This window comes from Puma concolor, chromosome B4 (genome assembly GCF_028749965.1).
Source record: "Puma concolor isolate L17-30 chromosome B4, mPumCon1.1.hap2, whole genome shotgun sequence".
In the NCBI taxonomy this organism is placed as follows: domain Eukaryota; kingdom Metazoa; phylum Chordata; class Mammalia; order Carnivora; family Felidae; genus Puma; species Puma concolor.
In genome coordinates, this window is record NC_141673.1 from 101025658 (window position 1) to 101039503 (window position 13846).

At 40.5% G+C, this 13846-nt stretch overlaps 1 protein-coding gene across 1 annotated transcript in view; it reads right to left on the bottom strand.

The window, feature by feature from the left end:
* Window positions 1–12946, bottom strand: part of LOC112867894 (antigen WC1.1-like) — a 40625-nt gene extending 27679 nt beyond the window's left edge. Inside the window, exon 1 of the mRNA XM_086715134.1 lies at window positions 12931–12946. Within this exon, the coding sequence (XP_086571260.1) occupies window positions 12931–12946 (16 nt within the window). The remainder of the gene's footprint in view (window positions 1–12930) is intronic.
* Window positions 12947–13846: the final 900 nt, after the last annotated feature.

The window sequence follows — 13846 nt, forward strand, 5'->3', positions numbered from 1 at the left end:
AGCATACTAAAAGTGATCTTAAAAGATTAAAGACCTGATAAGATAGGAAGGAAAAATCAGGCCAAATCTGAAGGGAAAATGGGAATTCATTGTAACACAGGAGTGTGCAATGTTTTTGCCTGGATAGAATTACCCTATACAAGAAAATGTGGCTTTCTCACGGCCTTTGATGGTGAGGAGGCATAAATCAAATCCAAACCTATACCCAGATGAGACATCTAACAGTCTCCACAATAAGCTGGGATACCAACTGAAATAGACATGCCCTTGTATAAAATTATATTTAGTATTTGAATCTCTAGATTGTCTAGATAATATCGGTTTTGTACTTGTATTAAGGTGGCCCACCACTAATAATGCTATAAAATCATGGGAAAAATAAAATCCTCGCAGAAGAAATTGCCTTCATGCTAGGCCTCAAATCACTTCTATAAATAATTTTCATAAATAAAATGGCCAGTACATTGTCAAGAATAAACAGACACACAAAGAAACAAAAGTCCATTAACAATAACCAAGAGAGGGGTGCCTGGTTAGCTCAGTCGGTTGAGTATTCAACTTCAGCTCAGGTCATGATCTTGCGGTTTGTGGGTTCGGGCCCCATGTCAGGCTCTGTGCTGACAGCTCAGAGCCTGGAGCCTGCTTCAGATTCTGTGTCTCCCTCTCTCTGCCCCTCCCCCACCCACACTCTTTCTCAAAAATAAACATTTAAAAACAATTTTTAAGCAATAACCAAGAGAAACTACTGAAATGGATAAATACTTCTAATATTAGATATATCAGATATAGGCTATATAAAAACCATACATACTATATTTAAAGAAATAAAAATACACTCTTAAAGAATCTTCAAGGAACTAAAAAAAAAGTGTAGAAAAAAATTTTAAACCCAAAAGAACTTCTATAGGTGAAAAATATGTTTGTTGAAATTAAAATTTTTTCATCAGATTAAATTCAGGTACAGAGAATTATTGATGTGAATAATAAGTCAGAAGAAATTATCTAGAATACTGCACAGAGAAACAAAAGAACAAAAAATACAGAAGAGAGGATCAGAAATATAAATGGAGCAAGAAGGTTTACACTAAAGTGAAATTGGGAGGGAAGACAGGAAGACAGAGAAAGACACACACACAGAAAGAGAGAGAAATGAGCAGAAGCAAAATTTGAAACATATTGCTATACATTTTCCAGAACTTATGAAACACTCTAATGCTTAAAGTGAATAAACCCAACAAAACTCAAGTAAGACATAAAAACGAGTTTATCTGTAGACATATCATAGATGTGGTAGACATGACTAGTGTTCAGCAACATTTCTGGTTTTCTCTGGACACACGTAAATATCAATGCTTCCTTGCCTGTTTGAAGTTAAGCATGACCTTGTGATCTGCCTTTTGAATGAAGTGTGAAAAAAATGATGTGTGGCACTTCCAGAAAGAAATATATAAAAGCTTGGGGCACCTGGGTGGTTCTGTCAGTTAACCGTCCAACTTTAGCTCAGGTCATGATCTAGCAGTTCATGAGTTCGAGCCCCATGTCAGGCTCTGTGCTGACAGCTCAGAGCCTGGAGCCTGCTTTGGATTCTGTGTCTCCCTCTCTCTCTGCCCCTCCCCCATTCACACTCTGTCTCTCTCTCTCTCTCTCTCTCTCAAAAATAAATAAACGTTGAAAAAAAAATTTTTAAGTGGTGGCATAAGAGAGTGAGGCATTCAACAACTTGGGAAGTTGAACAATTATAAGCAGAGGCCCAGCCAAACTGGGCAGAATGTGTAGTGTAAGAATAAATAAATTTTGTTTATTTAATTCTTCTGAAATTTGGATTATATGTTACTACAATATAACCTAATTATTTCTGTTAAGATATGAGAAATAGTAGAAACCTGACAAAGAAAAAATGTTTAAGAGAATTGGTACACATTACCTCCAACTGAGCAACATCTATACTAACATTTAAGTCCTCAAAAACAGAGAGATACAAGTACAGAGTACAATGAAGCTTTAGATGATCCAAAAGAAAAACAAATTGCCAATCTAAATTGCTATACTCAAGAACACTCTATTTAAAAACAATGGTCTCAGAAGTGACATCACCAAAATGGCAAAGTAGGAGACTCTATTCCCACCACCCCACAAAATGATCAACAATTGAATAGCTTTCCATGAATAGCACTCTCACAAAGCTCAGAAGTCCACTTAAGAAATTTTAGAAACATTAAGACTGCATATTTTGGCAGTATCATCTCATCCCTCAAGCCAGCATTGCTTAGCACATAGAGGGAACTTCCTAGCTAGAAAGGGTTCCCCTCCAGCCCTACCTCCACCTAGCCTGATCCCTAGCCATTAGCCCTAGAAGCACTGCTGAGGCTCCAGGAGCCCTTGCAGCCACTGCAGACCCTCTGCAGTGCTTGCTAAGATCCATGCAGTTGTCAAAACTATGGCCCTCAGTAGCCTGAGCTGGAGACATCATGCTCCCCAGACCTACTGCTGCCACACACCCCTGTATCACTAGACCTAGGTTATAGCATGCTATAGTATGCCCCCACTCACAGGTAAAGGTCTTCTCCTACCAAAGTCAGTCTGTAATATCTGGAAGAGGTTACTGCTCTTAAAAACACACATACATATGTGCAAGGCTTCAGGGATTAAGAAAAAACAGGGGGAAATGATTTTACCAAAGGAATACAGTAAACGTCCATCCAGTACATGGTCCCAAAGAAATGGAGACACAGGAATTATCCAACAAAAAAAATTCAAAATAAATGTTCTAAAGATGCTCAGAGAACTACAAGAAAACACATATAAACAATATAACAGTATCAGGAAAATAATACACAAACAAAATGAGAATTTCAACAAAGAGATAGAAAACATTAAAAAGAACCAACCAGAAACTTCGGAGCTGAAGAATACAATGACTGAAATGAAGAAATCAATAAAGGGCTTGAATAGCAGTCTTAACAAAACAGAAGAAAGATTCAGTGAGCTAAAAGACAGATCAATTGAAATTAATCAGGGGCGCCTGGGTGGCGCAGTCGGTTAAGCGTCCGACTTCAGCCAGGTCACGATCTCGCGGTCCGTGAGTTCGAGCCCCGCGTCGGGCTCTGGGCTGATGGCTCAGAGCCTGGAGCCTGCTTCCGATTCTGTGTCTCCCTCTCTCTCTGCCCCTCCCCCGTTCATGCTCTGTCTCTCTCTGTCCCAAAAATAAATAAAAAAACGTTGAAAAAAAAAAAGAAATTATCTAATCAAGATGAGCAAAAGAAAAAGGAATAAAAAGGAGTGAAGAAAAGCCTGTCAGACTTACAGGACACCATCAAAAAAAACTAGAGAAGAGTTAACATGGTGGAGCAGCATGGAGACCCTGAGCCTGTCTCATCCCTGAAACACAGGTAGATCAGCACCAAACCATTTTGAACACCTAGGAAATTGATCTGAGGATTAATGCAACAATCTGCATAACTTGAGCCACAGAACTCAGCAGGTACATGGTGCAAAGAGGTGAACTGGAGAAGAGAAAAGACGCAGAGAGTAGGGAGCTGTTTTTGCAGAGAGAGGTCAGAGAGAGAAAGAGAAAGGGGGAGAGTGCTGCACATTGGGATCATGCAAGAAAAGCACTCTCCCTGAAAGTAGCTAGAGAGAGAGAGAAAGAGTGAAAGTACTCACAAGGGACTGAACAAGAAATCTGTTACCCAAAACCATTGACAGGGAGAAAGGAGAGGGTTTCAATACCACCGGGATTCTATAAACGGTGGATCACAGAGTCTGAAGTTTTGGAGCTCAGTGCCTGGTGGTGCTCTGGTGAGGAAGTAGAGTGAATCCCCAGAAGCAGGCAATGCAGTCTGAGGGGTCCACGTGCCACACAGGGAGAATTGGTTCCCTTGGAGTGCATTTGGAAGAGACCATGTGGCCTCCCCACAAGCAATAGTCACATTGGATCCTGGAGAGCAGCCATGATTGCTGGTATTTTGTCCCCGTACAAACATGCCACGGTGCGGCAAAACCCGGCGCCGGATGTGTGTTGTGATTTGCCATAATCTCTGAAACTCTGCCACTGCACAATAACATGAACATTTTCTGGGGCAAGCCAGCACCCAGCCATTGCTCAGCGAGACCCTCCCCCAGAGAGTTGGTGCAGATCCAAGCTGCAGGGGTCTCTTAATTGTGGGGTTTTGAAACACAACCCCAGCTGAGAAAAAACTCTGGAGGGAGGTGCCGTCTGGCAAGGGGACAACTTGGACATGGACAGGGTAGAGGCAGGGAGTATAAGAGGCCTGAAACAAAGGAGAGGTGCTTGATCATGGGTCAGTGAGAGCACAAAGTTCCAGCACCAGAGACTAGGGAGCTGGGTGAAGCCATTTCCACCACTCCCATGCACACACATGCATGCGCGCACACTGATCCACCACAGTAAGCTAATCAGTGCTATCTAATGAAGAATGGAGCTGTTACACCAAACCCCACCAAACTAGGCCCTGCAAGCACATCCCCCAGAAGACCAGCACAAGTCACTCCACCTACTTAGTGTATGGACTAAAGAGTGCTTCACAGTTTCAATTCTAGGGGAAACTGGATATAACTTCATTCAGGTTTCATTCTGTTTCCTGGCTCATTTATTTAGTCATTTTCTTTGCTTCTCTTTTTTACCTAAATTGTTTTTTTTTCTTTCTTTCTTTTCTTTCTCTTTCTTGGATATAGAAAATTTTATTTTTTTTTTACTTTATTTTTATATTTTTTAAATTTTGTATTTTATTTTATTTTATTTTATTTTATTTTATTTTATTCTATTCTATTATATAATTTCTTTTTATTTTTAAATTTTCTCTTACCTTTTTTTTCTTTCATTTCCCTTTTTTCTCTATCCTATCAAGTGTCTTTCAACAAGCAGGCGAAAACATACTCAGGATATAGCTTCCTTTATTTGATTCTTTGTTTTATTTTTCACTTTTTTATTAATTTTTTTCTTCCTCCAAAATGACAAAATGAAGGAATTCACCCCAAAGGAAAGAACAGGAAAAAAATGACAGCTGGGATTTAATCAACACAGATATAAGTAACATGTTGGAACTAGAATTTAAAACCATAATAACAAGAATACTAGCTAGGGTTGAAAAAAGCATAGAAGACACCAGATAATCCCTTCCTTCAGAGATAAAATAAATAAAATCTAGTCAGGCTGAAGTTAAAAATGCTATAACCAAGATGCAATCTCGAATGGATGCCACGATGGCAAGGATGGATGAAGCAGAGCAGCAAATGAGCAATACAGAAGATAAAATTGTGGAGAAAAATGAAGCAAAAAAAAAAAGAGGAAAACAAAGGCAAAATATCACAATACAAGACTTAGAGAATTTCAGTTACTTATTAAAAGGAATAACATCCAAATAATAAGAGTCCCAGAAGATGAAAAAGGGGCAGAAGGTTTATGTAAGCAAATTATAGCAGAAAACTTTCCTAATCTGGGGAAGGACACAGACATCAAAATCCAAGAAGCACAGAGAACTCCCATTATATTAAAAAAAAATTAAAAAAAAAGACCATCACCAAGGCATATCATAGTCAAATTCACAAAGGAAAGACAAGGAAAGAATTATGAAAGCAGCAAGGGAAAAAAAGTCCTTAACCTATAAGGGAAGACATACCAGATTCATGGCAGACTTATCCACAGAAACGTGGCAGGCCAGAAAAGAGTGGCAGGATGTATTCACTGTTCTGAATTGGTAAACTATACAGCCAAGAATTCTTTACCCAACAAGGCTGTCATTCAAAATAGAAGGAGAGATAAAGAGTTTCCCAGACAAACAAAAACTAAAGGAGTTCATGACCACTAAACCAGACCTGCAAGAAATTTTAAGGGGGACTCTTTGAGTGGAGAAAAGATAAACCAAAAAAGAGCAAAAGCAACAAAGACTAGAAAGGACCAGAGAACATCACCAGAAACACCAATACAATGGCACAAATTCATACCTTCAGTACTTACCCTAAATGTAAATGGACTAAATGCTGCAATCAAAAGACATTGGGTATAAGAATGGATAAGAAAACAAGACCCATCTATATACTGCTTACAAGAGACTCATTTTAGACCTAAAGACACCTGCAGATTGAAAGTAAGGAAACAGAACCATCTGTCACGGTAATGATCATCAAAAGAAAACTGGACTAGCCATACTTATACTAAAATAAAGACTGTAACAACAGATAAAGAAAGGCATTATATCATAATTAAGAAGCCGATCAACTGAGAAGATCTAACAAATGTAAATATTTATGCCCCCAACATGCACCCAAATATATAAATCAATTAACCACAAACATAAAGAAACCCATTGATAATAATACTGTAATAGTAGAGGACTTCAACACCCCACTTATAGCAATGGACAGATCATGTAAATAGAAAATCAACAGGGAAACAATGGCTTTGAATGATACACTGGCTTGCATGAACTTAACAGAACATATATTCAGAACACTTCATCCTAAAGAAGCAAAATACACATTTTTCTCGAGTGTACACGAAACATTCTTCAGAATAGATCACAAACTGGGTCACAAATCAGCCCTCAACTAGTACAAAAAAATCAAGATCATACCTTGCATATTTTCAGACCACAACGCTATGAAACTCAAAATCAACCACAAGAAAAAAATTAGAAAGAACAGGAATACTTGGAGATTAAAGAAAATTCTACTAAAGAGTAAATGGGTTAACCAAGGAATTAAAGAGGAAATTTGAAGTTACATGGAAGCCAATGAAAATGAAAACAAAACCATCCAAAACCTTTGGGATGCCACAAAGGTGGTCATAAGACAACAGTATATAGCAATCCAGGCCTTCCTAACAAAGGAAGAAAGGTCTCAATTACACAACCTAACCTAACACCTAAAAGAGCTAGAAAAAGAATAGCAAATAAAACCCAACACCAGCAGAAGACAGGAAATAATAAAGATTAGAGCAGAAATCAATGCTATCAAAAAAAAAAAACAACAACAACAACAAAACAAAAAACAAACAGTAGAACAGATCAATGAAACCAAAAAGCTGGTTCTTTGAAAGAATTGACAAAATTGATAAACCCCTAGCCAGTGTGATCAGAAATAAAAAGTAAATGGCCAAATAAATAAAATGATGAATAAAAGAGGAGAGATCACAACCAATACCACAGAAATACAAACAATAGTAAGATAATATTATGAGCAATAATATGCCAACAAATTGGGCAATCTGGAAAAAATAGACAATTTCCTAGAAACACATAAACCATTGAAATTAAAACACAAAGAAATAGAACATTTGAATGGACCCATAACCAATAAAGAAATTGAATCAGTAATCAAAAACCTCCCAAGAGTCCAGAGCCAGATGGCTTTCCAGGGTAATTCCACAAAACATTTAATGAAGAGTTAACACATATTCTTTTGAAGCTGTTCCAAAAAATAGAAATGGAAGGAAAACTGAAGCCAGCATTACCTTGATTCTAAAACCAAAGATCCCACTAAAAAGAGAGCTATACACCAATTTCCCTGATGAACATGGATGCAAAAATCCTCAACAAGATATTAGCCAACCGGATCCAACAATGCATTAAAAAAATTATTCACCACAACCAAGTGGGATTTATACCTGGGATGCAGGGGTGGTTCAATATCTGCAAAACACTCAGTGTGATTCATCATATCAATTTAAAAAAAGGACAAGAACCATATGATCCTCTCAATAGATGCAGAGAAAGCATTTGACAAAATGCTTGATAAAAACTCTCAAGACAGTAGGGATAGAAAGATCATACCTCAAGATCATAAAAGCCATATATAAAAGACTCAACGCTAATATCATCCTCAATGGGGAAAAACTGAGAGCTTTCCCCCTAAGGTCCAGAACAAGACAGGGATGTCCACTCTCACCACTGTAATTCAACATAGTATTGGAAGTCTTAGCCTCAGCAATCAGACAACACAAAGAAATAAAAGGCATCCAAATCAGCCAAAAGGTCAAACTTTCACTCTTCACAGATGACATGATACTCTATATGGAAAACCCAAAAGACTCCACCAAAAAAACTGCTAGAACTGATCCATGAATTCAGCAAAGTTGTAGGATATAAAATCAATGCACAGAAATCGGTTGCATTCCAATACACCAACAATGAAGCAACAGAAATAGAAATCAAGAAATCAATCCCATTTACAATTGCACCAAAAAACATAAAATACCTAGGAATAAATCTAGCTAAAGGGCTGAAAAATCTATACACTGAAAACTATAGAAAGCATATGAGAGAAATTGAGAAGACACAAAAAAATGGAAAAATATTCCATGCTCCTGGGCAAATATTGTTAAAATGTCAATACTATCCAAAGCAATCTACATATTCAATGCAATCCCTATCAAAATAACACCAGCATTCTTCACAGAGCTAGAACAAACCATCCTAAAATTTGTATGGAACCAGAAAAGACTGTGAATAGCCAAAGCAATCTTGAAAAAGGAAACCAAAGCTGGAGGCGTCACAATCCAGACTTCAAGCTGTATTACAAAGCTGTAATCATCAGGACAGTATGGTACTGGCACAAAAACAGACACTCAAATCAATGGAATAGAATAGAGAATCCAGAAATGGACCCACAAACCTATGGCCAACTAATCTTTGACAAAGCAGGAAAGAACATCCAATGGAATAAAGACAGTCTCTTCAGCAAATGGTGCTGGGAAAACTGGACAGCGATGTGCAGAAAAATGAACCTAGACCACTTCCTTACACCATACACAAAAATAAACTTAAAATGGAAGAAAGACCCAATGTAAGATAGGAAGCCTCAGAATCCTTGAGGAGAAAGCAGGCAAAAACCTCTTTGACCTTGGCCACAGCAACTTCTTAGTAACACGTCTCTGAAGGCAAGGGAAACAAAAACAAAAGTGAACTATTGGGACCTCATCAAAATAAAAATATTCTGCACAGCGAAGGGAACAATCAAAAAAACTAAAAGGCAATCAACAGAATAGGAGAAGATATTTGCAAGTTATATATCAGATAAAGGGTTAGTATCCAAAATCCATAAAGAATTTATCAAACTCAACACCCAAAAAACAAATAATCCAATGAAGAAATGGGCAGAAGACATGAACAGACATTTCTCCAAAGAAGACATCCAGAGGGCCAACTGACACATGAAAAAATGTTCAACATCACTCATCATCAGGGAAATACAAATCAAAACCACAATGAGATACCACCCTTACACCTGTCAGAATGGCTAACATTAACAACTCAGGAAACAATGGATGTTGGCGAGGATGCGGAGAAAGAGGATCTCTTTTGCACTGCTGGTGGGAATGCAAACTAGTGCAGCCACTCTGGAAAACAGTATGGAGCTTCCTCGAAAAATTAAAAATAGAACTTCCCTACGACCCAGCAATTGCACTACTAGGTATTTATCCAAGGGATACAGGTGTGCTGTTTTGAAGGGACACATGCACCCCAATGTTTATAGCCGCACTATCAACAATAGCCAAAGTATGGAAAGAGCCCAAATGCCCACTGATGGATGAGTGGATAAAGAAGATGTGGTGTTAGAGAACAAGAACCCAGAGGCACCGTAAGAATGTCCTAAAGGAAAGGGACAGAGCAGCAAGGAACTGAAAGCAGTTTCATTCCCAGAACGGAAAGCCACCAGGACTGTTCATTCTCTTCAGAAGGACATCATATGGGCATCAGGCTTGGGATAAGAATGTTTTGTCTGGCACCAGATGTACTCATGACCCAGTATGGAATATACTGCAGGTTCATGACCTGTCAAGATACCAAATACTATGTTGCATGTCCTGCTGTTATCAGACAATTTGCAAAAATAAAAGAGGCTTGGGGCACCTGGGTGGCGCAGTCAGTTAAGCGTCCGACTTCAGCCAGGTCACGATCTCGCCGTCCGTGAGTTCCAGCCCCGCGTCGGGCTCTGGGCTGATGGCTCAGAGCCTGGAGCCTGTTTCCCATTCTGTGTCTCCCTCTCTCTCTGCCCCTCCCCCGTTCATGCTCTGTCTCTCTCTGTCCCAAAAATAAATAAACGTTGAAAAAAAAAATTTTTTTAATAAAAAATAAAAAATAAAAAAATAAAAGAGGCTTGAGCCAGGGGACCAATGCTTCAGCTCTAGGAGAGTCTTAGCCCCTTGCTTTCCAACTCTCTCGTCACTGCACCTTTAGGACCTGTCTGTCTATACTGTGGTATATATACATACAATGGAGTATTACTTGGCAATCAAAAAGAATGAAATCTTAGCATTTGCAACTACGTGGATGGAACTAGAGGGCATTATGCTAAGTGAAATTAGTCAGAGAAAGACAAATATCATATGGCTTCGCTCATATGAAGAATTTAAGATACAAAACAGATGAACATAAGGGAAGCAAAAATAATACAAAAACAGGGAAGGGGACAAAATATAAGAGACTCTTAAATATGGAGAACAAACAGAGGGTTACTGGAGGGGTTGTGGGAGGGGGGATGGGCTAAATGGGTAAGGGGCATTAAGGAATCTACTCCTGAAATCATTGTTGCACTATATGCTAACTAACTTGAATGCAAATTTTAAAAATAATTAATTAAAATATTTAGTCTCAAAAAAAAAAAAAACAAAACACAGTGAAAACAACTAAATGCCCCAAACAGGTGATTAGGTAAGTATATTGCATTTTGGTCATATAATGAAATAATTGGAAGCAATTAAAATTTTCCATATTACCCTTATAACAGTCTACATTTTTGTAATACTACCATAAAACATTTTCACTGTGTACAAGAATAGGAAGATATCCAAAATATATTGTTAACTTTAAAAAAAAGTTTACAAAATAATAAATACTGAATTATCCCATCTTTGAGAGTCTATATTTATGTGTATAATGGCATGAACTGTGTTTCAAAGAATAATCTTTTGCCAATGCCCATCATGGATTTCACAGTGGAGACTCCTGTAATGTGTGCCCAACTCACAAATGATCAAATGCTCAGAAGGACAAGGACTATTGTTTTACACAGAGCAAGGCCAATGTTGTATGAAGTAGAATAAATTTTTAGTAGGACAACACTGAATGGTGTTTTTTCTGGGAAAATAAAAGGAACACTTGCTTTGGCGAAATATTCTTGCAACTTAAGTTACTACTGAGGAAATGTCCTATAGTCTTCCTAGTAAGAAGAGGGGGCCTCATATCAGAACACTCATTGCCTCTCCCCCTCGTGGGACCAAAACCCCTATCTGCCCTTCAAAGTCTCAAGAGAAGGATCATCACTAGCATCCAGCCAACACTCATGGAGCAGAAACTTAGAAGGTTGGGGTCTTCCAAGGAGAGTTGGGGAGGGACTGAGAGACTGAGTTCTAGGAAGCAGACGATGAGCACCGAGAGGACTCAGAACTGGAAGAAGGCTCATCCTGGACCAGCACCCAAATCTGAAAGAGTGACCTCCTCCAGCCTGAAGGCTGGATTTTTTTGCAGCCCTACCCCTAATGCCTGCAGTCCTCTGAGTCAAAGGCACAGTGGAAAGCAACCTGCAGAGAGGGATAGAAGAAAGCAGAGAGAGAAAATGTGCCCTGCAGGATTCACAGCAGATGAATTCTGTAGGGAGTGAGAAAGGACCAGTCCAGGATCCCGGAAAGTCAGGAAATGACGCGCGAGGACTGCGGTGGGGACCCAGGAGACTTAATGTAACTGATACTGTGCACCGGCTAATGCCTTTTATTTTTTTAATGTTAATTTATTTTTGAGGGAGAGAGTGTAAGTGGGAGAGGGGCAGAGAGAGAGGGAGACACAGAAACCGAAGCAGGCTCCAGACTCCGAGCTGTCAGCACAGAGCCCGATGTGGGACTCGAACTCACGAGCCTCGAGATCATGACCTAAGCCAAAGTCGGACGCTCAACCAACTGAGCCACCCAGGTGCTCCATGGCTACTCTCTACTAACAAGAGGCCTCCTGTTATGGCTGCAGGCTCCTCTGCTCTACAAGAGACACTTGGTAGGTATAGGTGAGGCCAGGAGGCCAAGCCTCTCACAGAACTCCGTGCTCAGCAAACACTGCAGTCAAGCAGAAAGAAGGCCAAAGGATTGAAGGAGAGGAGCAGGTGCGAGATTATCTATGATCTGGTTACCTACAGCTGATGTGACTCTCCAAGTAGTGTGGGTACTGTGTGCTTCACAGAGCAACAGACTCAGTCATTTCTCAGCCGCCCTGTTCCTCTCCCGCTGACAGTCTTCTCATATTGTTCATACCCCCCCTCACACCCACTCTACACACACACACACACACAAGCGCATGGCCTACAGGAACATAAACCTATAAAACATAGAAATCCTGATGGGGTGGCCTCTGCAAAGCAGGCAAATGGAATGTGCAAGGAGGAGCCCACAGATGCAGCGGAGGTCAACCGCTGGTCCTTCCCACACACGGGGAGCCACTGGGACTAACCAGATGCTCCCTGAAAACAAAGGAGACATTGGAGAGGACTGTCACGGACTCATCTCAGTCTGGCCCCACATCATTTCTCTGAAAAATCTGCCACCATGACCAGTTGACCCCACAGAGAAGAGCCAACATCCAGGGGTGCCTGGGTGGCTCGGTTGGTTAAATGTCCGACGTCAGCTCAGGTCGTGGTCTCACGGTTCGTGAGTTCGAGCCCCGCGTCAGGGTCTGCGCTGACAGCTCAGGGCCTGGAGCCTGCTTCAGATTCTGTGTCTCCCTCTCTCTCTGCCCCTTCCCCGTTCACTCTCTGTCTCTCTCAAAAATAAACATTAAAAAAAAAATTAAGAACCAACATTCAGTCAATGTGGTCCCTTTTTGGCCAAAAACACATTGCTTACATTGAGGTTCTGGCTCCCTGACTTCAGAAACCTTTCCCTTCACCAAGGTGTCCACTCACTTACTGTTGATCCCAGGAAACTCTCACCTGGAGCAGCCGCCATGGTGCTGAGGAGAAAACAGAGTCCCTGAAGAGGGAGATTCGAAGCCATCCTGACTCCCATGTCATCAAGGTCACAGTCCCAGCTGCAAAATAACCCTGCAAGGAGGTATCAGGATACCAACAAAGGTCTACAGTAAAGGGAGGGGAGAATACAAACACATCCTCTGACATCCTCCCTACTGCGAACCAATAGACACACATTTTACCATCTAAGATACGATCGGAGACTGCATCTGCCACTTTCTGAAGCTCAAACACCAATTAGATTCTGAATCTCCAAAATCTCCTTATATGAACAACATGACCCTCAGACACCATGTTTCCATAGGTCTCTGAGAACCAGGCCCCCATGATGGGGGCTGGGATGGAAAAGTTGCATCAAAAAGCGCGAATGGCTTTCTCTCCCCTGAGGGTCTTGGCTGATCGCTGCAGAGTGAGATCTTTCAGGGTCAGAGTGCTGCGATCAGTTACCACTTGGCCCGTGAGAGGAAGTTTTTGGTTCAGTCAGGCATTGTTCTTCCCAGTGACTTAGCTCATGGCCGAAGCAGAGAACCAGCAACAAGGAGGTTTGAAGTGTAAGAACAATCATCAGGCCAGCAGAAAATGAGGACAAGCAGCATAGGAACTCAAAGGTGAATGTGAAGGGCTAAGGTGGGAATCAGTAGGTGGGGGAGGTGTGATTATGGGTCTTTCTTCCCTTCTCAGAATGGTCTGGAGACTGGGGCCCTGGAGCACAGAGGGGCTCCTAATAACAAGGAGCTTCGACAGAACCTAACTTTTCCCCCTTGGGGATCTTTCGTAGCCTTTGAAACCATCCTGCCCAGACCACACATGTCACCTGGGGTTAAATTCTCCTTCACCAGGATGAGGAGGGGCTACAATCGATATTTACAGACCTCAT